This window comes from Lynx rufus, unplaced genomic scaffold, assembly GCF_022079265.1.
Source record: "Lynx rufus isolate CCGP_SWC_20201006 ecotype Redwood Valley unplaced genomic scaffold, mLynRuf1.p SCAF_15, whole genome shotgun sequence".
NCBI lineage: Eukaryota > Metazoa > Chordata > Mammalia > Carnivora > Felidae > Lynx > Lynx rufus.
This window is the reverse complement of record NW_025814829.1, coordinates 18,530,075-18,557,916: the sequence shown is the minus strand read 5'-3', so window position 1 is coordinate 18,557,916 and position 27,842 is coordinate 18,530,075. Positions and strand designations below refer to the sequence as shown.

Genomic DNA, 27,842 nt, shown 5'->3' with positions numbered 1-27,842 from the left:
CTGCTCATGGATTGGAAAAATAAATATTGTCAAAATGTCAATACTACCCAAAGCTATCTACACATTCAATGCAATCCCAATCAAAATTGCACCAGCATTCTTCTCGAAACTAGAACAAGCAATCCTAAAATTCATATGGAACCACAAAAGGCCCCGAATAGCCAAAGGAATTTTGAAGAAGAAGACCAAAGCAGGAGGCATCACAATCCCAGACTTCAGCCTCTACTACAAAGCTGTCATCATCAAGACAGCATGGTATTGGCACAAAAACAGACACACAGACCAATGGAATAGAATAGAAACCCCAGAACTAGACCCACAAACGTATGGCCAACTCATCTTTGACAAAGCAGGAAAGAACATCCAATGGAAAAAAGACAGCCTCTTTAACAAATGGTGCTGGGAGAACTGGACAGCAACATGCAGAAGGTTGAAACTAGACCACTTTCTCACACCATTTACAAAAATAAACTCAAAATGGATAAAGGACCTAAATGTGAGACAGGAAACCATCAGAACCTTAGAGGAGAAAGCAGGAAAAGACCTCTCTGACCTCAGCCGTAGCAATCTCTTACTCGACACATCCCCAAAGGCAAGGGAATTAAAAGCAAAAGTGAATTACTGGGACCTTATGAAGATAAAAAGCTTCTGCACAGCAAAGGAAACAACCAACAAAACTAAAAGGCAACCAACGGAATGGGAAAAGATATTTGCAAATGACATATCGGACAAAGGGCTAGTATCTAAAATCTATAAAGAGCTCACCAAACTCCACACCCGAAAAACAAATAACCCAGTGAAGAAATGGGCAGAAAACATGAATAGACACTTCTCTAAAGAAGACATCCAGATGGCCAACAGGCACATGAAAAGATGTTCAGCGTCGCTCCTTATCAGGGAAATACAAATCAAAACCACACTCAGGTATCACCTCACGCCAGTCAGAGTGGCCAAAATGAACAAATCAGGAGACTATAGATGCTGGAGAGGATGTGGAGAAACGGGAACCCTCTTGCACTGTTGGTGGGAATGCAAATTGGTGCAGCCGCTCTGGAAAGCAGTGTGGAGGTTCCTCAGAAAATTAAAAATAGACCTACCCTATGACCCAGCAATAGCACTGCTAGGAATTTACCCAAGGGATACAGGAGTACTGATGCATAGGGGCACTTGTACCCCAATGTTCATAGCAGCACTCTCAACAATAGCCAAATTATGGAAAGAGCCTAAATGTCCATCAACTGATGAATGGATAAAGAAATTGTGGTTTATATACACAATGGAATACTACGTGGCAATGAGAAAAAATGAAATATGGCCTTTTGTAGCAACGTGGATGGAACTGGAGAGTGTGATGCTAAGTGAAATAAGCCATACAGAGAAAGACAGATACCATATGGTTTCACTCTTATGTGGATCCTGAGAAACTTAACAGGAACCCATGGGGGAGGGGAAGGAAAAAAAAAAAAAAAAAAAAAAGGACGTTAGAGTGGGAGAGAGCCAAAGCTTAAGAGACTGTTAAAAACTGAGAACAAACTGAGGGTTGATGGGGGGTGGGAGGGAGGGGCGGGTGGGTGATGGGTATTGAGGAGGGCACCTTTTGGGATGAGCACTGGGTGTTGTATGGAAACCAATTTGTCAATAAACTTCATATAAAAAAAAAATTAAAACTGAAAAAAAAAAATAAAATAAAATAAAAAAGCATAATAAATATACTCCAATGTTTGTTAAAATTTCAACATCAAATTTAGAAACTACTTGTGTATATTATAAATTTGGTGTAGCTGCATATACAGATCAAAGTTTCTAAGCTGTTAAACTGGTAAGAAATGTAGCTAATTCAAAATTGCCAACAATTGTTTCATATTTTTGATTATAATATGAATACCCAACACTTGTGTATTTCTTTTGTAAGTTCTGTATCCAGTTATCAACAGAGGCTATTTCAGATATTCACCATTTTTCTCAAAACTCTTCTTCCATCCTCCATCTCAGGATTGAAGTTAGGTTTTATAACCTAGAAGTTAAAAAAAAAAGGAAATAGATCCAGAAAAATAAGAATTTCCTTTAAAATTTGCCACCAAACTACCTACAAGCCCACAAACATTCAGTTTTTGTCACAAGGAAATGTGTCCTTTCTTTTAACATTTAATATTTTAATAGGAATGTCATCACTTATATAGTGGGCCCATCTCTTTTACCTCTTCTGGAACCTCACCTGTGTTTTGATTCATCCTCATTACCTAACTTTATTTTTTTCAAAATCATTGGCTCATTTCTCCTTCCTTTGTTTTTGTCTCTGTCTCTGTCTCTGTGTGTCTCTCTCTTCATAAACACACACACACACACACACACACACACACACACACACACACCCCTGAACCTCTTGGAATGACATCTTCACAGGTAAATTCCTTGAAAGAGTTGTCTTCAGTTGCTGGCTTGTTGTCCCTTCATGCTCTACCCAGTTCAGTCTGAAATCTGCAGTCCTTATGTCACTACTCTGACAAAGTCATCACTCTTCTGTTTGTCACTAAATTCATTGAGCATCTTCCAGCATGGGACAGTTTTGACCATGTTCTTCCTGAAACACTCTAGTGCTTTTTCTCTGTATCGTGTACATTCATTTTTCCCTAAATAGTCCCATCTGTTCCTATAGATTGATTTGCCTGCCAAAAATTGATGATTCTCTCATGTAAATGATTAACTTAAATTTCTCTTCACAACAACGTATTCAACGGTGTACTGGTTATTTCTGTCTGGATGCCTCACAGGAAAAACTAGCACAGCATATTCAAATTGAACCAGTCTTTCTGCCATCATGCAAAACCATCTTCCTCCTCTATTTTTTGGCTAAAGAACAGATGACACATTATAATTTATAAAGTCACAATTCTGACTTTTCACTCTTTCTCTCCTCTCATATCTCAGAATTCACCCAATTCTATTAAATCTGATCATTGAGTAACCCTGAGAGTCATTCCCTTCTCTCTTTGTGCATTGTCTGTATGGTCATGGTCTCAGTCTCCATCATCTTTCCCCTTAACTGCAGGGTCAGTCCCCACAACCTTCTCTCCATGCCTTGGTGCTGTCTTGCATTCTTCTCCACCTTGAAACCAAAGTAATAATTTTTACATAATTTTGATAGTGTCATTGTCCCACATAAATCATTTGAATTGCTTCTTATTGGTCAATGGGAAAAATAAATCTAAATTTTATAATATCACATGGCTTATAATTTGGATGACCAAAATCTCTTATTCTCATGAGTCAATCCCAGTTTCCCCAGGACAGTTCCAGTTTATATACATTGTCCCGGGTGTAATTATTGAATTCTTGATTCTCAAGAAGATAAATTGCACACTTTACTTATAAATTTTTTTAATGATTCCATCTTAATTTTCTAGTCCTGTATTTTATCATCCCTTTAATTGCACTCCTAAGTCCCAATCATACTAAATTCCTTTCAGTCTTCACTAATGGTTTCTGACCGGTGGACCTTCGCACATGAAGTTTCTTTTGACAGGATCTACTCCCCAGCCTCCAACTTTGCCCTGGTTAACAACTTCTAATCCTTTGTATCTCGGTCTCAATATCAGTCTTTCTGAGACATATTCCATGGCTCTACTTGGACTGTATTAGGTAACCCTGTTTGTCATTGACATAGCATATTATCTTTCTTCTACAGTAGTCCTACTCATTATCTTTCCATTATTCACAATTACTTATGGAGTACCTAGTATGTGCTGGAAACTCTTATAAGTATTTATGATAAATTAGTAAACAAATAGACAAAGATCCCTACCTCCCAGAGCTTACATTCAATCACAGGGAAGACTGGCAATAAATAGCACATAAAAAATAAATTATTTAGTGTGTTAGAAAGTGATGAGTAATAAGAAAAAAGAAAGAGGGAAACAGAGCTAGTAAAAAAAAGTCTATGAATTCTGGAGAGAGTGGATTTTTAATTTTTTTTTTCAACGTTTATTTATTTTTTTTGGGACAGAGAGAGACAGAGTATGAACGGGGAGGGGCAGAGAGAGAGGGAGACACAGAATCGGAAACAGGCTCCAGGCTTTGAGCCATCAGCCCAGAGCCTGACGCGGGGCTCGAACTCACGGACCGCGAGATCGTGACCTGGCTGAAGTCGGACGCTTAACCGACTGCGCCACCCAGGCGCCCTGAGACTGGATTTTTAAATGAGGTGGTTATTGGGCCTTATTGAAAAGGTGACATTTGAGAAAGTACTTGAAGAAAATGAGGGAATTAGCTCTGTGCATATCTGGAAGAAGATCAAGTCCCCACTGGGAGCCTAACTGGGCGGTCTGGGAACAAGGTTCCCAAGGTAAAAAGGTTCTTGTGACTCAAACACAGTGAGGGATAGTGGGGTATAGGAGATGAGGTAGAAGACGTAAAATAAGACAAATTGTGTTGGGGCTTTTAAAGTCAAATTAAAGATTATTGTTTCTACTCTGAGTGAAGGAGGATTCATTGAAAGTTTTAAGCAGAGAAATGGCATGACCTCATCTATGCTAACCTATGTTTTAATACAATCACGTTGGCTGCTATTGAGATTCTTGGTTTGGCCAAAGGATCAGAGTATTATCAAGTGGAAATAGTAAGAAGGAGAAAATTCTGGGTAAACTTTGAAGATAGAATAATTAGGGTTTGCTGATGATTGTAAATAAACTGAGAAAAGAGAACTGTGAAGAACTCCAAGGTTTTCAGTTTAAGCAACTGGAAAAAGGGAATGGCTGTCTGTTGAGATAGAGAAGGCTTGCGGGAGTGCAGGTTTGGCTGGGGTCGTGGGGGGGGGGTGGGGTGGGTAAAAAGTTCAGTTTGGGTCACACTGAACTTCAAATGTTTGTTTGACATTGAGAAAAAGATGTCACATAGGAAGTTAGACATAAAAGTCTAGAGTTTAGGAAAGAGTTGTATACCGAAAAGGTAAATTTGGGGTTCGTGAGCTTATGTATTATATCTAAAGCCATGAGACTGAACAAGATCATTGATGAAATAAGTATGGACAGGAAAGGGATAAAAACAAAGAGTAAATCCTGCAGGATATCAACATTAAATATCAGGGAGATGAAAAGAAACCAGCAAAAGAGACCAAGAAGGAGCCCTTGGCAAGGTACTAGGAAAGCCTGGTGAGTGTGTGGTCTTAGAATCCAAATGAATCAAGTATGTCAAGATACTGGAGTGATCAGCCATGGCTACTGCCACCAATAGTTCAAATAACATCAGAATTGAGAACTGGCAATTGAATGTAACAAAATGGTGACCGTTGCTCTTTCATTGGAGTGGTAGCGGAAAACGGCAGATCGGAGGGGTTCATGACAGAATGGTAGAAGACAAATTAGAGATGCTAGGCCCATTGTCTCTCAAAAAGTTTTGCTGCAAAGGGATGCAAAGAAATGACTTTGTAGTCATGGTGGATATACAAGGAAGTGAGGAGGGCAAGGCAATCGGGAATATATTTAAGAGAATGAACATAACGATGGACCGTGGAACTTAATTTAGCTAAGGAAATGAAAAGCCATCTTTGGTTGAAGGAAGCTGAAAAGGTAGTGGATTCAAAGATTATAATTCCACTGGGAATTAAAAAGGGTAGAGGTGGAAGGAGAAGAGGTGAAGGTACATATCAGAGAATGAGATGCCAGAAATAGAGTTTACATGTACTAAATAGTAACTGTCAGATTTAGGGTATGACTGTGAGAGTGAATCGTTAAAGAATGGTGGAAGAAAAGGCCATTAGTGGATGAAGGGACAAGGAACTAAGTTTAGAGTATTGGAAGGATCATCTTCATGTGTAATGAAATATAAATCTATCTACATGCATAAAGAACTTGCCAAAAATGAGGACAGACATTGTACTGGACGGACTAATGCAGGAACTAAACTATCCAAGCATATTCATTTGCATTGATGCAGGTATCAGTTAGTTAGAGAGTTGAATTTAAACAGGATTTGCTTTTGCCAGGAGAGTAGGGGAGCAAAAATGTGACGAGGGAGCCAAGAGTGTTTGCTAGCAAATAATCATACTGCTTAAATATGGAGCCTAAGGTGGGTAAGAAGAGAAGACAGAACATGAAAGGAGTAAGGGAGACAATTCAAATTTGGTATCATAAATACAGTTGAAGTTCCAGTGGAGTGAAACCATAGCTGAAGTTGAGACACAAATAAAAGTGACCTAAAAAGATAGGAAATAGTGGTGGTCAGAGGGTGAATGCAGGAAATGAGTAAAGGGAGCACTGTTGTAATTGGTTATAATAAAATCTAAAGAGTGAATGTGGAAGTGAGGGGCTAAGATAAGGTGAAAAGTGATTTCTTTAGTAAATTCAAGGAAGTGAGATTTTGGATGTGGGAAGGTTTATTTACCTGCATTTTTAACACACTGAATGAGGCAAGAAAAGTGTTATGCATTGGATTATGTCCACCAAAATTCATATGTTGAAATCCTAACCGCCCCCCCCCCGCCCCCCGTAACTCAGAATGTGATCTTTTGGAGCTAAGGTCTTTACAGAGGTGATCAAGGTAAAATGAGATCATTAGGGTGGGCCCAAATCCACTGTGACTGGTGTCTTTATAAGAAGGGGAAATTAGGACACAGAGACACATCAAAGGAAGACAGTGGGAGGTGACATAGGGAGAAGATGGCCATCTACTAGCCAAGAAGTGAGACCTGGAACAGATCATTCCCTCACAGCCCTCAGAAAAAAACCAGTCCTTCTAACACCTGGATTTTGGATGTCTACCCTCCAAAACTATGAGGCAATAAATTTCTGTTTCTTAAGCCAACCAATTTCTTTGGTTCTTTGTTATGAATGCAATAGTATTGGAGAAACGGACTAGAATCTTTAAGAAATAAGTAGAATGGCATAGTATTAGTTACCAAACAAAGCCATGAAAGATAGCGGTGGTAGAATCTTGAAGGTATGGGATACAAAGCTGGTATTTTCTAAAGGATAAAAGGAAAATGGCTTAAAAGAGACAGTGACAGCACTGAGGGTATTTATCTACCCCCAACCCACCGTTTTAAAGGGGTGACAAGAAAATGTTAGGGAAGAGCCAGGTTTGTTAAGGAAAGGAAATGTTCCAAGAACAGCTTGTTTCTGTAATTGAAACTACTTTCTAAATTGCATCTTCCCTGCTAGATTCTTTCTCAGGATCGTATCCCTCAGGCCCAGTTTGGTGCCAGGTGTCCGTGTTGGCAGAATAATCAGGAAGTGACCAAATTTCCCTATGTTGGGCAAGAAAGTGATAAAGCGGTAGTTGGGGGTTATGTGGAGTCAAATATATTTGGAGAATGGAGTTAAAAGATCATGATTCCTTAGGAAGCAGGAGGGGATTTAATTCCCCCAAGAAGAGTAGGGATGAGCTTTATGTAAATGGAGGTATGTTTGTTTGCTTCTAAGTAGAAATAAAGGAATAAAAGTTTGGTGAAACTTTCATGTTTGTTTAAAGTCAGGGAATTGAAGGGTTTTTTCTACATTAAGTTCTGTTTCCTCCCTGAATATGGCACTGTGGTTATCTGCAGAGGATAAATAATATACATATGATTTTTTTAATGTTTTAATGTTTGTTTATTTTTGAGAGAGAGAGGGAGAGACAGAGTGCAGGCAGGGGAGCGTGCAGAGAGAGAAGGAGACACGATCCAAAGCAGGCTCCAAGCTCTGAGCTGTCAGCACAGAGCCCGATGTGGGGTTCAAACTCACGGACCCCAAGATCATGGCCTGAGCCTAAGTCAGACGCTTAACCGACTGAGCCACCCAGCTGCCCCTATACATATGAATTTTAACTCAAAATCTTAGGATATAAATCATGTATTGCTTTTCTTTATTTTTGTAGTCAAATATATAAAATTTAATTTTTAATCAATTCCAGACTTAATAGAAAATTTAATCTCATTTTCTCTAGGATCCCCATTCACCCCTCCCCCAAAGAGAATGAGTTATAGATTAGTCCTTATTTATGATGCTAAAATTTTGGGTGAGTGTATAGTTTCTGATGGCAACCACCTTTACCTTCGCTCTGATATTGGAATCGCTGAGTGCTGGTAGCCACATCTCTTTCTCAGAAACAGCAGTTCTAAATATGTTCATATATGCCCCTCACACAAAGGCTTCCCCACTGACTACAGACACACTAGGCTTCTTGTCCCTTTAATCTGAGTATGTGTATATGAAGAGGTACCAGTCTCTGAAACTTGACCCCCAGAATTTATTTGAATTTTGAGGAATTCTCAAGTATTCTCACTAGACTTGTGCTACCAACCCTCATCCTCAAAAACATTCTGTTCATCTGTCTTTCTGTGAAGACTTGTAGTTGCCTCAGAGGTTTTAGAAATCAGTTGCTGACCTCTCTTTCCATGGTACAAGGAAAGAGATGCTGAAATCCATTAGTTTTATTTCCCCTTTAAAAATTCCTGCTGAGATAGTAAAGGAGGCGGCAAGGTCAGGTTTGAGAGAAGTGGAGAATGTTTTAATAGATGATTCAGATGGGACAAAGTGAGGTCTAAGGGCTTTTAGAAAGATGACGAGGTATCACTGAGTGCACACATGAAGTGAGTGGTAGTGAAACGTGATGGCATCTATCAGGTAGATTGTATTATTTTCTTCAGAAGGGTAGAGACATCAACTTTCCACAAATTGGTGTTTAAATTAATTTCAAAATTCCAATGCAAAAAGTCCCAAAGGAATTCTTTTCTTCTGTTTACTGTTGAGTACCTCAAGTATTCAAAAGCCTTAAGCTATCTGGGTTTGCTGTTCCTGCCGTCTCAGGGTATTTCCACAGCTCCTGAACTTGCACTCACTATTGTCACTATTGTCTTTCCTGTCAAAAATCAAAAGTCATGACTTCAGAGTAACCTTCCTTACCACCTGGTGAAAAGTTCATACATCCTCCTGTTCCCAACCCCACTGTTCTTTTTCACATCATTTGTTTTGTGTTCTGCATGGTATTTATCATTATCTAAAAGAGGTTTCTCCCCCCATTTATTTGTCTACTTGGTTATTTTAAAGATAAATGGTTATATGTGGAAACATTGTCTCACTCCCTGCATATCCAAAGTGCCTAGGTTAGGTGCTTGCCATGCGGTGATTACTCAATAAATATTTGTTGAATAAATATAAAATATTAATGGTTCCAATATAAAAAAGTGGTTACGAATCAACAAGAGAATAATAACAAAATGAGGGGAAAGATATGATGAGAAATACACAATATTGCAAAGGATAAAAATTCTTTTTATTAATTTTAAGTAAATGTAAATTGAAACAAGGTATTTTTTTCACTTTAAATTCCTAAATATTTCAGGATTTCACAAGTCTTATGTTTTGTGCAATAGAGCTAGACTCAGCAAATACACTTCTGCACAAATACACAATTTTTTTTTAATCCACGTAGGTAAGAAATGCCCACGTGAGAAAGAAATAACTTTGAGATTAAAGGATAAACAATAATATGTTCCCTGGTTATACTGGTTGTATTTTTATCATTAAATGGTTGATTCTCATACAGATGGCAAATGTTTTGATGGATTTTTATGTTTCATTGTTGCAGGTACGGTGGCTATAGACTTGCAAGACACAAGCTGTAGATCAACAAGCGGCCCCACCCTGTCTCTTCCTACAGAGGGAAGCAAAGAAATCCGAAGACCTAGCATTGCCCCCGTTTTAGAGGTTGCAGATACATCATCTATTCAAACATGTGATCTTCTAAGTGATCAATCAGAAGATGAAACTACACCAGATGAAGAAATTTCTTCAAACTTAGAGTATGTTTAGATAGTCTAAATTGTAAGATTTACTGGGATTTGTGCTACTATGAGACATTAATGTCCTTACTTTTGGACATCTTAGAATCAATTCTACATACTTCTACCAAAACATCCTTCCTACTAGCCAATATAAAAATAGAAAATATTTTAAGACCTCAAATTTCTGGCTTCAACATATATTTCCAGGCTCCATGTTCTCTCAATTATCTTTTATCCTTTAAGAAGAAAACACATAAGTCGGTATTTTCATGCTATAAGATGCATTTTCATGATTGTATGTTTTTGTTAATTATATTGTACTCTCTAAACTTTATATCCTTCCATGTCGATATTGAAGTTCAGTTATCAAATGACATGTAATGGAGCTTTCTTCCATTAAGCTTCCCTTCCAAATCTCAGCATTTCAGCAGTCTTTTGCATATGATATACGTCAATAATATTTTGAATGCATGGATAAAGGAAGTACTTGTGCTCTTTACTGTGCTTCCATAACACATAGGGCCAATGTACATGCTATTAGTCACATTTTAGCCTTCAGTAGGGTTTGTTTACTTGTCTTCATCACATATTATATTGCTATTTCTTGAGGAAAGCACAGTGGTCAACAGTCTTGACTATGGAGTCTGAAAGAATTTGTTTCTCATGGCAGTTCCACCTTATACTGGTTATGTACAAATGACTTTGATTAAACAATCTGAATCACAGTGCCTATATCTATAAAGTGAGTATAATTGCAGCTTCATGATGTTCATATGAAGTTTAATTGAGATAATGGAGAAGTGCTTATGACAGTGCTTTGTGCAGATTAAGCATTCAATGAGTAATAATTACTAGGAAGTATAGCAGGGCTAGTAGTAGTGTCAATGGTAACACCATTCACATACTGCTCCTGATATCTTTCATATAATAGATGTTCAATTAACATTGATGTTAATGTTGAATTGAACTAAAATAGCCTGAAATACAAGTGAAACTTAAAAAAATCCTTCTTTTAATCCTTTACACTTTAAAAAAATCTATTACAGGGAAGTTTGATGTACCTACAGAACACAATGCACTCTCCAAGAAATCAATAGTACTTAAATATAGTTATGAAATATTTGATGGGAACAAGGAGGTTTGAGTGCCAGGATTTTCCTAGAAATTACTTTGTGTGCTGTGATTGAAATTCTTTCTTTGCTTGTGCTTTTGAAAAGATTGAGAGGTTGAATTTTTTTATTTTTAGAAAACGGAAAAAGATGATGAAGTAAAAGTGGAGATTATCAGGTTCTAAATTTGCAAAATGGGCACCTTTTTACCCTCCTAGCTAATAATGTCTGGAAAACAGTTTAAACTAGGTTTGAAATTTGGTTTAGAAGGTAAATTTTTACTGAGAAAACAGTTTTCATATTGGATAAAGGGATTTTGCCTCTACTAAATTTTATTTCTTAATAAATAAATAGTTCTTTTTTCTGCTGCTGCTACTTTTTGATAGTTTTATTTTGAAAATCAATACAGCCATGATGTACAAGTGGCTATTTTCATGAAGTCAGCAAACAAATGAATGTTTTTGATGATATTTTAAGGAAGATTCCAACAATATTGTTTTTGGTGAATGTTTGAGTGATTAAATCAACTGTTTACTCCTTTGTGATTATGCATCCAGGACTAATGAGTATTGACGAAGTAAATCATAAAAGTCATTTTGCTCTAGGGGCGCCTGGGTGGCTTAGTCGGTTAAGCGCCTGACTTTGGCTCAGGTCATGATCTCATGGTTCATGGGTTCAAAACCCGCATCGGGCTCTGTGCTGACAGCTTGGGACCTGGAGCCTGCTTCCAGTTCTGTGTCTCCCTCTCTCTCTGCCCTTCCCCCACTCAGTTTTGTCTGTCTCTCAAAAATGAATAAACGTTAAAAAAATTTTTTTTATTTTTATTTTTTTTAAATTTTTTTTTCAACGTTTTTTATTTATTTTTGGGACAGAGAGAGACAGAGCATGAACGGGGGAGGGGCAGAGAGAGAGGGAGACACAGAATCGGAAACAGGCTCCAGGCTCTGAGCCATCAGCCCAGAGCCGGACGCGGGGCTCGAACTCCCGGACCGCGAGATCGTGACCTGGCTGAAGTCGGACGCGTAACCGACTGCGCCACCCAGGCGCCCCTAAAAATTTTTTTTTTAGAAAATAAGTCCTTTTGCTTTAAATGTGTTTTATAAAAAATAATGGTCATATTTTAAAAAGTCTATCTAAATTTTTAAACCGAGGATTGGCAAACTTTTTGTACAGGAACCAGCTAGTAAAAATTTTAGACTTTATGGGCCCTATTTGGCTGTACACACCCAGCTATTTTTGACACATGAAAGCACCCATTGACAATACATAAAATGAATGAGTATGGCTGTGTCCTAAAGAAACTTTACTTGTGGATACTTACATTTTAATTTCATAATATTTTATGTGACATGAAATATTATTCTTTTGCCTTTTTTCAACCATTTATTTTTTAAAGCTTTTTCCAATCCTTTAAAATAAAAAACAAAACAAAACACTTTCAATTCACAAAACTAGCTGATGGGCCAGACATGGTCCACGAGTCCTGGTTTGCTTATCCTTATTATAAATCCTTTCTTTATCAAAATGTAATTGCAACAAAAAGAGTTGCATCTAACTTTATGAAAATCGAGGGGTATGGCTATAACTTAATGGTCCAGCTTTGTGTGTTTTGTTCAAGGCAATTCAAATATTTCATATTATTTTACAGATATGCTAAAGGCTACCCACCTTACTCTCCATATATAGGAAGTTCACCCACTTTTTGTCATCTCCTTCATGAAAAAGTGCCATTTTGCTGCTTAAGACTAGACAAGGTAAGTAATTGTTATTTTCTCCAAAACTGAAATTATAGCATTTTGTAATTACATATATTTAAATAATTTTGTATAATCTTTTGACTAAAATATGTTTAAAGAGCATTATCTTTTCAAATGTAAATGTAATACATAAAATGGTGAATTGTACTTTCTTAACTGAACTGAAGATTACCCAAGAACTCTACTCTTCTACTAAAATACCCAATGATTCAGCCAGTCATCTTGTTAAGGAAAAAACAAAGGTGCCAGAATCTCAAAGTTATGAATTTTCAACATCCAAAGTCTCTCAAAATTACTTTGGCCAAATGGGCACTATTTATTTTCCCAGGTATTTTTGCCTCAAAACTTAATGTGTGATTGCTTGACATGGTAAAATTAGCTGATCTATGTGTTAGCCACAAAGGTTCATTATTGATTAGACTGAAAGCTAATATCTCTGTCGTGGTTAATATCTCCTTTCCTAAAGATTTTACTATAGTTCTTGGTTCCTGTCTGGATGTTCCAAAGAAACCATTCAAAACAGAAAGATTCCAAGAAGGCGAGCATTTTTAAATCTCTTTCATGATATGGCCAATTGGCATGACCTGTATAAGAGCTTGTTCTTTTGATGAATAAGAAAGCAGATAAAAAGAAGATTCTCAACTGCCCCTCCCACCTCCTAGAAATTAAAATGTGCCACTAATTCTAACCAGGAATTTTACTGTAAATTTTGGAGTTAATGGGTGTTAAAATCTGCTTACAGGCTTTGAAATTTGGGCAAATAATTTCACCATTAAATTTCAGTTTCCACATCTGCAAAATGTTTGTAATTTTAATATGAGCCTCATCGGGTTCTTTTGAGAATTCTATAACTTAGTGTGTGTAGAATGCTTTTAACATAGTGCCTGGAAGTTAATAAATGACTAGGCACTTAATGCATTCTGTTAGTATTCTTGCTACTATTACTTTTTTGTGTAATAAACATCATGAGTCTTGGCTATTACTGTCATTCTTGAGGAAGATTAGCAGAACATTAGAAAATTTCTGCCTTTATCATTCTGAAGCTTTTTTTTGTAAATCTTTGTCATTGCTTCCAAATATTCATCTGGGTCCATTAAGATGGACAGTTCCATCTCTCAACGCCTTTTTCTTTTGTTCTTGTTTTAATTTACCGTGTGCAGTATTTGATAGTACTATCTGTGTATTTTTGGTAACAGTAATAAATCTGAAGCTTCAGGACTCTTCACCTGTATTGACCCTTTCTAAGAACCTGTGACTAATTTTTTTAGTTTATAATATTTGTGTTATTTTCCTTAAAGAACATTCCCCAAGAAACAGAAGCTTTAGGCCCCACAAAACCTGGATTCACTTCTTGTACCATTTTATTTTTTAACACACAGTTCAAGAGAAAAAACATACTGGGAGACCAAAGAGGGGAAATGATTTATCCCCAAGCAGGACAACTGATATAACTGAAAAGTTAAGCTTTCAGAGATACAGATTGGTGGACAATAGAGGGCCCTTTAAAACTAAAGACTGAACTGTCTCTCTACCATATAGAGAAGGCAAAGTTTCTGAATGTTGCTGACTAGCTGTGACATCTGGTATTATCATATATTTATTTAGCATTAGGCTGGCTGGAGGTGGTGGTCTGCTCCATAAAGGAATGCCTACTTTGTAATTAGAAGATGGGGTTGGGCAGCCAATCCTACTGCATCTGTGAAGTGTGAGTTGGGATTATGTTGCCCAGTTCATTCTGCATCAGCATCAACAAGCTGGTTCCTGATCAAGGTTTATCAACGCTAAATTCCTTGTTTTCTCCTTTTTGTTTTCTTATTAATTGAGCAACTTCTTCTTAAAAAAATTTTTTTTGATGTTTATTTATTTTTGAGAGAGAGAGAGACAGAGCACGAGTGGGTGAGGGGCAGAGAGAGAGAGGGAGACAGAATTCAAAGCAGACTCCAGGCTCCAAACTCTCAGCACACAGCTGGACACAGGGCTTGAACCCACAAACCGTAAGATCATGACCTGTGCTGAAGTTGGACACTTAACTGACTGAGCCACCCAGGTGTCGCTAATTGAGCTACTCCTAAATTAGTTCTTTTTTTTTCTCATTTTACCTAATAAATCTTCAAGTTCTTAATAGTCTCAACATCACCTGTCACTCTTCCCTTTCCACGGCCTCTTTGTGAGTGACCTCATTCCTTCATATGGTTGCAGATCCTACTTAATATTAGTAAATCTTCAGTCATACTTCCAATGAAGGCTTATTGCTCCCTCCTTTTTAAAACCATTTCCCCTTTCTCTATTCTTTTTTATACCTTAAACCTTCCTTCTGGATTCATTTTTCTACTTCCTAGATTATAGCTTTTAGAAATTCTCTTACTAAGGTCCTATCAGTGTTGAATTCTGTCAATTTCAGTTTCTCTACAAATATTCTTAATCTTAAAAGATAGATTTGTTGGGTGTCCAATTCCAAGCTATGAGTTTTCTTTTTCCTTTAAGCACATTGGGATTTTATTTACTGCCTTATGGGCTCCATGTTGCTTTTGAGAAGTGGCCATCATCCTAGTTCCTATTCCCTGTGGAGAGTCTCTCTTTTCTGTTTGGCTGGTTTTAAGATCTTGTCATTGCCTTGGTTGTTCTGCACTTTTGTTACCATGCATATGAAGCTGGATTTTTATTTATTATTTGACTGAAGTTTTGAGTATTTCATTAATTCTAGAAAATCCTCAGTCAGTATTTACTTGAATAGGGCTTCTTTCTGATACTTTCATTTTCAGGCATCTTGTTTAAATATATGTTAGACACTGTCACACTGTTTTCCAAATATCTTCATTTTTTCTTACTACTTTATATCTTTTTCCTTCTCACATTCTGAGTAGTTACTTCAACTCTGCCCTGCAGTTGACCCCATTCATATGCATCAAATGTGTAATATTACCCAGCTTTTGAGTTTTTATTTTTAATTAGTGTACTTTTTAGTTCTAAAAGAGAATATATGCATTTCTTAACTTTTTTTTAATGTTTATTTTATTTTTGGGAGAGAGAGAGCATGAGTTGGGGAGGGGCAGGGAGAGAGGGAGACACAGAATCTGAAACAAGTTCAAGGCTCTGAGCTGTCAGCACAGAGTCCAATGTGGGGTTCGAACTAGGGAATGGTGAGATCATACCTAGGCTGAAGTCAGAGGCTTAACCAACTGAGCCACCCAGGTGCCCCAAATATATGCATTTCTCTTAACATCTACCTGAGTATTTTAAATAATCTCTTCTTATTTGTTCATACTTTAAATGTTCTCTTTTATTTCTTTAAATACAGTAAACGTGTTCGTTTTATATTCTGAATCTAATAACATCAATAATTTGTAGTCTTTGTGAGTCTAATTCTATCATTTATTGTTTCTGTTGACTCATGGTGCCTTGTTCCCAACAGCGTTTTGTAATTTTTTATTAAAGAATGAAGGTAGAGAATATTCCAGAATTGGTGATGAATCCACAGAGAATCAACTAATCTCAACCCAAATAAATAAACTCACATAGAGACATAGATAGATGAAAAAGCAGAACACTAAAGGAGTTCTCCATGCAGATAATTTAGTTTAAAAGAACCTTGGTTTAATACTGCTATGTCTATTAAGTACCAGCCCCCTAGAAAATAGCAAAATACCCTGAGGGCAACAATGAGTTTTGATAAAGTATTGCTATTGTTTTTGTTGTTATTACCAGTAGTAGTATTGTACTTTTGTGTATTTCTATCATTATCTTGACAGCTCAGATATACAGTTATATAATTAAGGATTTTGTTTTGTTTTGTTTTGCTTTTTTGTTTTTTAACAACAAAGAAAATGTTTTTTCCATATTCGTCCCTTTAGATATTCAGTACTTGGAATGTTCAAAGGTTATTTAATTATGCTATTTCTGGCAATGAAAGTCAGAAGTAGATTTTTCCCAGCATTATTGAGATATAATTGACAAATTAAAATTGCATATATTCAAGGTATATATAACATGATGTTTTGATATCCATACACAGTATGATAATTTTTAAATATAGATACCCAGATGTCATCTAGTAGTAAGTTTCAGTTTCCAGTAGAACATGTGTGCACACATATTGCTGACTTTTTCTTCCCCTCATCATGCTACACACCCGCAATCATTTGTCTTGCCATACACATCTTCGTTTCCTGAAGCAGGCTGGAGAACGGCATAGAAAAATGTAACTATTTTCAAATTTTTTATAAAATAAGGGATTTACTAGGTTAACTTAATTTTACTTTTCCATATATCCTAAATTTTTTCACCAAATTTTAGTGGAGTGTAAAAATGGCATTTCTTTGTATAATTTTTCTTCTCTAGAGTTGCCAGCATAACTACTATGAGGACGCAAAAGCCTATGGATTCAAAAATAAGCTAATTATAGTTGCAGCTGAAACAGCTGGAAATGGATTGTATAATTTTATTGTTCCTCTCAGGGCATATTATAGACCAAAGAAAGAACTTAATCCCATAGTACTGCTATTGGATAACCCGTAAGTATATTTTAAAATACCCAAACAAGACAAAGAGTTTTTAACATTATATCAAAAATAATTTACTTTACTTTGCTTAGAATATTTTAAATCAGATACATTATGGCACATGATTCATTGGGAGGTATATTTTGTGCTAAAACAATCACTGAATATGGTTATGTTTCACAAATACTACTTGAAACATCACTGGAGCACTCTGAGCGTCTTATTTAAAACTATTTTGCACGTTGTTATCACTCAATATCAATGGGAAAGACGCCATTGAAATAATTGCAGTTATTTTCTTTAAGTTAATCAGCTAGCCTGGAAAATTTCTGCCAAAACTAGACAAATTTCTTGTCTTTTGAAAGAACCATTAATTATCCGCTAAGCATATTAATGATCCATTCTTATGTGATAGTATGATACATAATTATAAGTTATTATGATTCTTCCACTGTTAAAACATACATTCTATACCATAACATGAATAATTGATGCTTTACCATGTTCATTTATTTTGAAAACGTGGGATTGATATACTCTTGTGAGATAAGACTACTTAAGCATTTCACAATCCTTATGCAAATATAAATGTGGGTCACTGAATGTTATGGTCAAACCCATTGTGTCCTAAAATTGTGATATTCCTCTCTGTGACTCAAAATTGGTAGCAGATGGTTCTTAGATCAATACCATATTTTAGGATCCTCCAACTCTCCTCTTAAATTCCAAAGTGATACAAAATTTCAGGATAAACTAAATGAGGCCAAAATCTGTTGCCTTGTTCTGCCTTTAAAATTTATCAAAAGAAGTTTTTCAAAACAGAAATCTCTTTTCACTATTTTAACTTAGTGACATTGTTTATTCTGAATATACCAATATCAAGACACTCCTTGATGCGTCTTTTTTAGCATCATTATTGCAATGATAACTCTATAAATTGAGAACACTCTAGAGGTTTCAGTTGAAGAATTTTCAGGTATGATGAATCAGTGACTTTCCTGTTATCACTTTGGCATCCAAGGAAAGATTAGGTAAATTTAGGGCAGGTATGGGGAAGCAGAAACTTGGATTTGATGTCAGAAGAAATTAAAGCTTAATGAAACAAATCTTAGGAGGCTGAAAGTTGGGTTGCGGGATGGGTATGGCAATGGAGTGGTTGTAAAATACCTCCAAGGCCTTTGAATGTATCCCTAATTCTAGAACCTCTTTGGCAGGAAGTTCTAAGGGACTGGTTGAACTGGCACACAAGAAATGCTCAATTGGCCCTGTGAATTGTAACACATCAGGTTTTGGCTCTTTGTGCTTTTGGTGTGTTTGTTCCCTTAGAGATAGTATTTAAGGTAGGTGCATTTTCAAATTGATTGCCTTAGAGCATCCTCATCTTGTATGGCTTGGATCGAAGTGGATCAACTGAGGCCCCAGAATACAGAGAGAAAGATAGGAAGAGGCTTGAAAAAGAAGTATCCCTGTGGTAAAGCAAGGGGTAAAAACTGACCTTTCCCCTGCTTTACATTATTTCAAGGTAAAATTTCTTGTTCTAATGTGTAAATCTAATTGGGTTCCTGGACCCAGTTTCAATGTGTGTATGTGTTGGTGGGTGGTTTCCCACATCCCCAGCAAGCAATACCCGAGACCAGCTGGGTGTCCTACAATTCAAGTCAATTCTGACACTACTGTCTGGGTTAAGGGTTCCACAGGTTAAGAATTCAGTCCTACAAGATTACTTCCTCCATTCAGAAGCCAATCACAAGCTCAGCTTATCATCTGTGTTTCTGACCAACCAGTTATAGACTGGAGGTTCCAGTGACCCCCTCCTTGGACTTGAGGTGCTACTCACAAGTCCAGGTTGTTAGCTATATTTCTTTCTTTTTTTTTAAGTTTTTTTTTTTGACAGAGAGAGAGAGAGAGAGCACAAGTGGGGGAGGAACAGAGAGAGAGAGAGAGAGAGAGAGAGAGACTCAAGCAGTCTCCACACTGTTAGCACAGAGCCCAACATGGGTTTGAACCCACGAACCATGAGATCATGACCTGAGCCAAAATCAGGAGTCAGACATTTAACTGCCTGAGCCATTTAGGTGCCCCTTTAGCTATACTTTTGACCAACAGACTAGAAATCAGAGTTCCCTACTCAAGTTCCATTAATTTCCTAGAACAGCTCATAGAACTCAAACGTTTACTTCCTGGATTACTGGTTTACTATAAAAAGATATAACTCAGGAACAGCCAGATGGAGTTGATGCATAGGGCAAGGTATGGGGAAAGGGCATTGAGTGTCCACACCCTGTCTGAGGGCACCACTATTGCCAAGTGTCCATGGGTTTACCAACCTAAAAGTTCCTCAGACTCCTTCCTTTGGGTTTTTATGGAGGGGTCATTACATAGGTAGGCATAATTGGTCAAATCATTGGTCATTTGTTGTTGAACTCAAACTCTAGCCCCTCTCCCCTTCTCAGAAATCAGGGTATGGGACTAAAAGTTCCAACCCTGTATTCATGGTTTGTTCCCCTGACAACAAGCCCCCAAAAGAGGTGGTTCCCAGAAGTCACCTCATTAATATCAACCTGGTTGTGATGGAAAGGGGCTTGTTATGAATAACAAAACACCCATTGTACATCTATGGCTCTGAAGTGATATCAGGAACTGAGGACAAGAGAACAAACATTATGGCAAAAAATGTTCCCATTCTCCTTTCCTCAGGAAATTCCGAGGGTTTTGGGAGCTATGATCCAAGAATCATGGATGATCTGAATGTCCAAATATATATTTCTTATAAGTCACAATATTACACCTCCCAAAAGAATCCATATCTCCAGATTTTGGAGTGGTGTTTACTCCATGGAATAGAGATGGACTTTTCTCTGTTTTAATATCTAGTCTTATTAGGTAATCCCATGTCAGCATCATTAATCCTCCTGTGTCTACTTTATTATCCCATTGAGCAGGTGGCAGGGTCTAGAGTTCCTTCATGTGTGTGTCTTATGTAGATTTTTGAATGGTTATATCTAAATCAGTCCCTTTTTGTTTAGTTCTGAATAAATAAGTTGCCAAAATGCCCAATTACTGATGGATTGGTTGAATGATTGATTTGTAATTTAGAGTTATAAAAACAATTGGTCGTTTTTATAGTCTTAATTCCTAAATCTGGTCAATCATGGAAAAACCTGAAAACTCTGTTCCTCTTAATTATTGGAAAACTGGTCAGTATTTCTGCATAAATCTAGATGCAGCTTTTATTAGAGAGAGTATTTTGTCTGAATGAGACCATAGAGATCCTTTAATAAAGTCAATATTCTTTACTTCTACCCTCTGTTCATAACAGTAATAATTGTTGAGCACTTATTGCCTGTCAGTCATCATACTGGACACTTTACTTTTATTTTACATTTGTTCCCCTTAGAAATATATCTATATCATATACTGATGATTTATCCTCAGAGAGATGTACCAAGCAGCTTAAAATCTCAAAGTTTAGAAGTTACAATGATAACATTTAAATAAACCAGCTTGTGTCACTTGGTTACAGTACTCTTAATTTATAGACAAGGAAAAACAGACCAAAGAAGTTAAATGACTATTCCAAGGTTAGTTCTAGGATTAGAACCTTCTATGTAATTCATACTTCATTGTTCTTTCAACTATATGATGTTGCTTAACTTACAGGTTTTTAACATATGCAAAAAATACAGTGCGAATTCTTTTTAGAAACAGTAATATATTTTAACCGGATTATTTTGCATTAAAATTTTTTTTGCTTTCCTAATAACTTACATTTTGGAATCCAATTATTCCCATGATGTTTTTTTGTTAGATGACTTTTGTAGGGTTTGACTTTTCTTTCAAAGTGTTACGATGAAAGTACATGCTGTAATGTTTATTAGCTTCCTGAGTCCTTCCCAAAAATGATGTCTAAAATTTTTATTTGTTGTCCTCTGCTCTTTTGGCCAAGAATGAGGAAACGAAAACTAAACACTAATAAATAATGTTCCAGGAAGTTTTATGCAATCCTTTTTTTTCAAACAATGAAATGTTTGTTGCTCTGCCATGACTAGTATTTTGTAATCTATCCTACAATGTTACAAAGAAATATGATGCTTTTCTTCTTCAACATATTTCCATGTTATAAGAATATGTATGCTAAGAATTGTATACACTTTTTTAATTATTAGTTAGTTTAGTGGGTTTTGACTTTGTTTTAAATTCACATGAGCATTGCTGAAAATAATATTCAGTAGATGGCTATTTAAGTTGAAAGAACAATTAATTCAATATAACAAATAAACAATAACAGATGTCATAAGTATGGGATTTTAAGATGTAAATTAAATTGATAATATTCCCAAACATAATATGTCAAAATATGTTTTCATAATGTTTCCAAATAGAAAGACTTGTGGATCTCATCTGATAACTTAATGAAACCCAGTCACAATGGAAAAGATCTTGCATTTGATATTGGCTCATTAGAGCTGGTCTTGATTCTAATTGGTTGGCCATCTGTTTTGTTTGGTCTCTTGTTGTGCTATGCTGATCTTAAATATTTCGATGACCACCACAACCTTCAAGGTCATCTAGTCATCTGATAATACCATTTCATAAAAGAGATGGAGACAAGAGTCAAGAACTTTGGAATATATTGCCCAAAGCTACACAAAGTTGAAGTGCAAGATCCAGGCTTATGTTCCCAAATTTTTACATCTTCTTTCTACAATCCTTTTAGTGCATCAATCTTCTTTTCATATATAGTGTCCAGTAAACTTCAGCTTATTTTAAAAGCAATGATACATTGTCTGATATATCAGAGTCCTTATTAAAGACATTCAATCTTTGGACTCATGGATCTGAGATATGATTTAAGCTTACTTAACTTCTTGATAAGGCTTTTGCATGTTATCAAATATCTCTAAGCCTCAGTTTTCTCATGTGTAAAATGAGTAGGACATTTATCTGAACAGCTAATTTTGAGACTTTATAAGACAGTGTGTATGAAGCACTAGTGAAATATCTCACTTAGAAAGGCAGTCAGGAAATGTCAGTTGTTCCCCTACCCCCCATACCAATCAAGAAAATGACATTGTCACTATTCAAACTGATGAGTGGATTTGGGTGAAAACCCAATTAACAATAAAGGGAAATTTATTTTAAGCACTTAAATGAAACTACTTATATATTTTTAAGAAAGGAATAAACTACTTAACAGAATTATGAAATGCTGACAAAATAAACTGTCTTACTATATTCATTCACTTCTTGAATTTGAAATACAAAAATTAAGTCCATCACATTTATTACTTAAATGGGAAATAATGATCTTCAACTTTGCAAATCCATGCAAATCCACAAACCTTTTCACTCCTAACAATCAGTAGCTAATTAACATTTGCATGTAATGGCAATTTTTATAATGAAAGCTTTTGTAAGAATATGATGTTTTAGACTCATAAACAGTCATCTTTCTTAATATAATTACAGTTAGGTTGCAGATTAATGATGTGCTCGCTTTTTTTCTGTTTACTAACATCAATTACGTCTGAGTTTGTTGAATTTTAATTTCTTTTATTACTACTTAGATACAACATGTTTTATTTTAGTCTGTGTACATTTCTTTTGTTCTAGATCTCTTTTCCTCTTTATCTTTTCTTGATTTGAAATACTTTTTTGTATATTAAGCAAAAAGAATCTATGAATTTATAAGTAACATATAAATATATAAGTAACACATTTAAAAAAAAAATGTTTAGTTTTGGGGCGCCTGGGTGGCGCAGTCGGTTGGGCGTCCGACTTCAGCCAGGTCACGATCTCGCGGTGTGTGAGTTCGAGCCCCGCGTCGGGCTCTGGGCTGATGGCTCAGAGCCTGGAGCCTGTTTCCGATTCTGTGTCTCCCTCTCTGTCTGCCCCTCCCCCATTCATGCTCTGTCTCTCTCTGTCCCAAAAATAAAAATAAACGTTGAAAAAAAAAATAAAAAATAAATAAATAAATAAATAAAAATGTTTAGTTTTGAGAGAGAGAGAGAGAGGGTGAGCAGGGAAGGGGCAGAGGAGAGGGAGACAGAGGATCTAAAAGCAGGCTCTGCGATGATAACAGAGAGCCCAATGTGGGACTTCAACTCACAAACCGCGAGATCATGATCTGAGCTGAATTTGGACGCTTAACTGACTGAGGCATCCAGGTGCCCTTAAGTAACCCATTTTTAAATGTTTGTTTCTTTTTTGCTAATTTTTTTGTGATGAGCTTTAGAGTTAAATCTGTAATTATTTTCACTTTTCCATAATGTAATATCTAACATAGATAGGTCTTCTGTATTTAACATTCAGATAAAAAATGCATACATTTTATTCTATAGTATTGATGGTTTTGTTTTCCTACATTCCATTCTTCATCTGTCCTTTGTTTAGGGTGCAGCATAAGAATGGGACATTTCCTGTTTTTATTAGAGTTTTATGTTTTTGCTTAGTGTCTTTCAATGTAAAGGTTATGTTTGCCAATTAACTTCAATAATTAGAAAGATTAGTCTATTAAGAGCCTATGATATCATTTATGTCACTCATCAATTACTAAGCAGTTTAGTGACATGAACACTGTTGCCAATTTATTTAAATGAGCTAACATAGTACATACAAATGTACAATTGCTATGTTCTTTATGTTTCAAGTTTCCTTATAAACTAACTTTATCAATAAAAGTAGATGAATCTATTCGTTATACAAGTTACATTTTGCAAAAAGTATGGCATATAAGATTCTCTACATTAGATATGCTTCATCAAGATTATGTATTTACTAGGTTTCAAGGGCTTGATTTACCTTGTAACATAGCTGAATTTGTGTAAGGATGAACTAAGCTAGCATAATGCAGATGCTAATGTAATTTCTGAGGGTGTAGAAGGTTGCTTGCACATCGTAAATACATGTTTGTGGCAGAATTGCTTGTGGCTAAACTTCATGAGTTTCCTAAAACAAGGGAATAATTTTGATGTCTAAGTACCTTTAATGATTCCTACTGGAAAAAGCAACAAAATGCAAAGGACATATTTTTATTTTAACTCTAATTGGGAGCATTGGCATAAAGTAAGGACTTAATTTTTGTCCCCAGTGACCCCACTACTATTTATTACACAGTTTTTCAGTATTTTCATTAAGTTGAGTTATTCAATAACATTATTTACTCTTGCTTTACTAGCCTTTAGAATAGAAAAGATGGCATAAAGAAATTGAAATGATCTGAATGTAAAAGAATGAGTCAGAGTAAAAGTGTGGTTATTCCAGCCAGGGTATGTATCTGCAATTAATAATGAAGAATTATAGATCCATCTCTGTCACATAGATTATTGAGCTACTCACTTTATCTGAGTAGAACTGCAAAGGAGTAAAGAGAGATGAAACAAAATAACAACCGAAAAAAGACACAGGCAAAATGATTTTTCAAACCACCGCAAAATCTCAGTACGGTCCCAATCTTGTGGTGTCCTCACACCTGCTTCTATAAACATGAGGTAGGGGAGGAGAGTCATGGAAGTTATCGAATGAGCAATGAGAATGGCACTTCTAATTTTAAGAAGCGGAGCAGTGCTCAGACCGAACCAGAAAGTTCTATAAAAGACTGCTGCTCGGACTGTATATTGTTATAATATTCATTGAAATGAACATGCATCATGAGTTTTAAAATATCTGTATTCTGTGATTCATTAATATCCTTATATGAATGCTTTGGCATAAATGATTTAAAAACTAATACAGGAAAATGTCATCTAAAGATGTTCATACCAGTATGGTATATAATAGCAAGATATAGGAAATAACCTGTAACTTCAAGAGTTAACAATATGAAAGTGAGAATAATTTATATACTGAATAATTGAGGATTTTAAACATTAATTGTGGTACATTTATAATATGTTATAATATGGGGCCATTTAAAATGACTATGAGGAAACTTAATGTTGAGCTGAATCAACATTACAATAGTATTCTTTGGAAGATTGTCTTTTTAGCTTCACTGTATTGTGCATTCTTTTTCTTTAGAGTTAAAGGGTTAAGAGGATGATCAACAGGAAGAAAATAGGTCAGAGAGGAAAAGACTTCATCTAGCTGGGATATTATAGATGCTATCCTTCCCTTTTCCTAGAATTTCCCTCTCCTTCTCTTTTACTGGCAAACATCCAAATTTAATATCCCTTCTGTGAAATGATCCCCAATTCTGCTTTCTGAGTGCAATCTATTGTTTTTTTTTTCTGATTAAAACATATATTGTAATTATGTGCTTTTGTACATGTGTTCCGAAAGCTGTATTTTATATAGTACAAGGTAACATGATATTCTTTTTTCTGTATGCCTTAGTATAGAAATGTCTATTATATAAATATATGGGTACATATATGCTGAGTGAATAGATGCATGAAAGAGTTAATAACTTTATAAAATGAATATAATAGATTAAGTGATTTCTAAGGAAGCATCCAGGTTTATGATTCTTTCCCCAAATATGCCTATAAGTATAGATTTTAATATATATTTGCTCAACAATATACATGGAGTAAGTCAATTATGTAAAGGTGAAATACTTTTAATTTTATATGATACATATGTTACATGGGTGCATATACTATATTTATTGATTAATAGGCTGATACATTAAAAAGGGCATGTTGTAATTGTGTATATCCCTTAGAGAGGTTGCTCTTAATAAGCATGCTAATTTAGTTCTCTATGCTTTGGGCCATCCAAGAAAAAAATCATTAATTTCTCATTTTACAATTCCTCCTCTGCATGAATAATTTTTAAAGTCATTGATAAGACTTTTTAGTCATAATTAAGGATATCAATTCAGTATTTTTGTAGAATAATGCCATAATGTTTCTGATTTAGAAAGCAGAAATACAACTTGTTTTTATAATATAATATAATAGTACATTGTATTATTCATAACAAGTACAAATGATATTTTCTAATTAATGTTAAGAAAAAAGGCACTTAAAATTAATCTTGTCAACAGTGTTTAGTTTTGGAAATGCAAACTAAGTCAACTTACTTCCTTTCCCTAGAAGCGCTGCCACTGTTGTGACATTGTGTTTCATTTTGTAACCCATCTGCTACTTAGGCCAGATATGCATTTTCTGGATGCAATCTGTTGGTTTCCAATGGTTTACTACATGGTGGGCTCTATTGACAAGTAGGTGACAAAATCTTTGGCGCACTAACTAGTGTGGTGTCCTGTGGTTTGTCCTGTGCTGTGCCCCGTGTTGCATGATGAGTGTAATTTGCCATTTCAGTATTGCAAATATGGTGTATTTTGCATGCAGAGCTTATGGTCTCGTGTTATACATCTTGTATTCAAACTTCCTAAAGCAGTAATCTGTTGTTGAATTAAAACAAATCTTGCTGCATGAGAATTTTGTCACATTTGTTTAGTTTCTAAAGCTATTTTAGTTTTGCACTGTCTGTAGCAATAATGTTGTTACTAAGGGATAGAGAAAACCTAAAGGTTCAGTGTTGTGATGCATTGATATCATTGTCATAACTTCTGGAAACCTTCAAAGTAATTTAGAGATGTTTGTTTTAGGCCAGATTTATAAACTGGAGCATTTCCTTAAGAGTTTACTTTATTCTAGTAACATATATCAATCTATAACTTCTAAAAATGTGTTAATTAAGAAGTCAAATGTGTGCAATATGCTAGTATTAAAATACAAATTCTTTTATATGCATGAGCATATAAGAAATATAAAAACTAAAGATCGTAAAACTAATATGCACATAAAATGTGTTAGCTACCCATTAACAACAAAATGTCTACCAGAACCGTCGAAACAAAATGCTAAAAGTTATCAATTAAGAACTTTCATGCTTACGTTTTGTCCTGTAGATATTGAAAAACAAAGTCTTATAACTTTGGAAGTGTTTATTGGCTGTTGGATATATTAAAGACCAAACTAACTTATATCTAGCCTCTAGTCTACATTAATATAATTTACATGATCAGTTATCTTAATACTAACCAACTAAGATGTAGTTAGACGCATTAATATTACTATTTAAATCCATGAATGTGAAATCAAACTATATTTTATCATTAGTAATGTTACTGTGAAATGATAATATTCTATTAAAATTCATTAGAAAAACAGAATACTTAAAAGATGAATAAACCTCCCATCTGTCTTTGTTGCTGTAAACTATGAAATGAATTCTTCCTCTATAAAAGTGTTTATGTTGAGACAAAGAACTGAGAGGGTCAAGTTCCTATGAATGGAGAAAAAAGCAGGATTGGCAACAAGTTGATAATTATTGAAGCTGGGTTGGGTGATTGAAATATGGAGGTTCACTGTGTTATTCTCTTTTGTCAATGTTTGAAATTTCCCTTAAAAAAACAGACACACCTTTGAACGAATTAAAACCCATTCACAACACTGCCATATACTCATACATTCACATTGTAGTTCTTGGGAAGGAAGGCTTAGAGAAGGGTACAAAGGAAGTTGTTTCCTCTTGAGATTATCTTTTTTTCAATGTTAACTTTTATCTTAGTCAGCCATCTGGTGGCCAAACTGTGTAAAGCAACTGTGCTGAATAAAAACATAGGCAAGTGGCTTTGCAGAGAGGATAGTGTGGAAAAATCATGATAGACATGGCATTATAATTCACTGGTAGCATAATAAAGATAAAAAAGGAATAAAATGTAATATTAAATGGATACAAAAATAATTGATTCAAAGTTAAAACATGA

The 27,842-nt window shown here is 35.5% G+C and overlaps 1 protein-coding gene across 3 annotated transcripts in view; it reads left to right on the top strand.

Annotated features, from left to right (window-relative positions):
- KCNT2 (potassium sodium-activated channel subfamily T member 2) overlaps nt 1-27,842 on the top strand; it is a 366,395-nt gene that overhangs the window by 260,334 nt on the left and 78,219 nt on the right. For 2 of the 3 annotated variants that reach the window (XM_047077238.1, XM_047077237.1), the window contains 3 exons: nt 9,562-9,775; nt 12,515-12,620; nt 16,962-17,134. In XM_047077238.1, the coding sequence (XP_046933194.1) occupies nt 9,562-9,775; nt 12,515-12,620; nt 16,962-17,134 (493 nt within the window). Of the gene's footprint in view, nt 1-9,561; nt 9,776-12,514; nt 12,621-16,961; nt 17,135-26,216; nt 26,289-27,842 lie in introns of all 3 variants that reach the window. The other variant, XM_047077236.1, reaches the window with a different exon arrangement.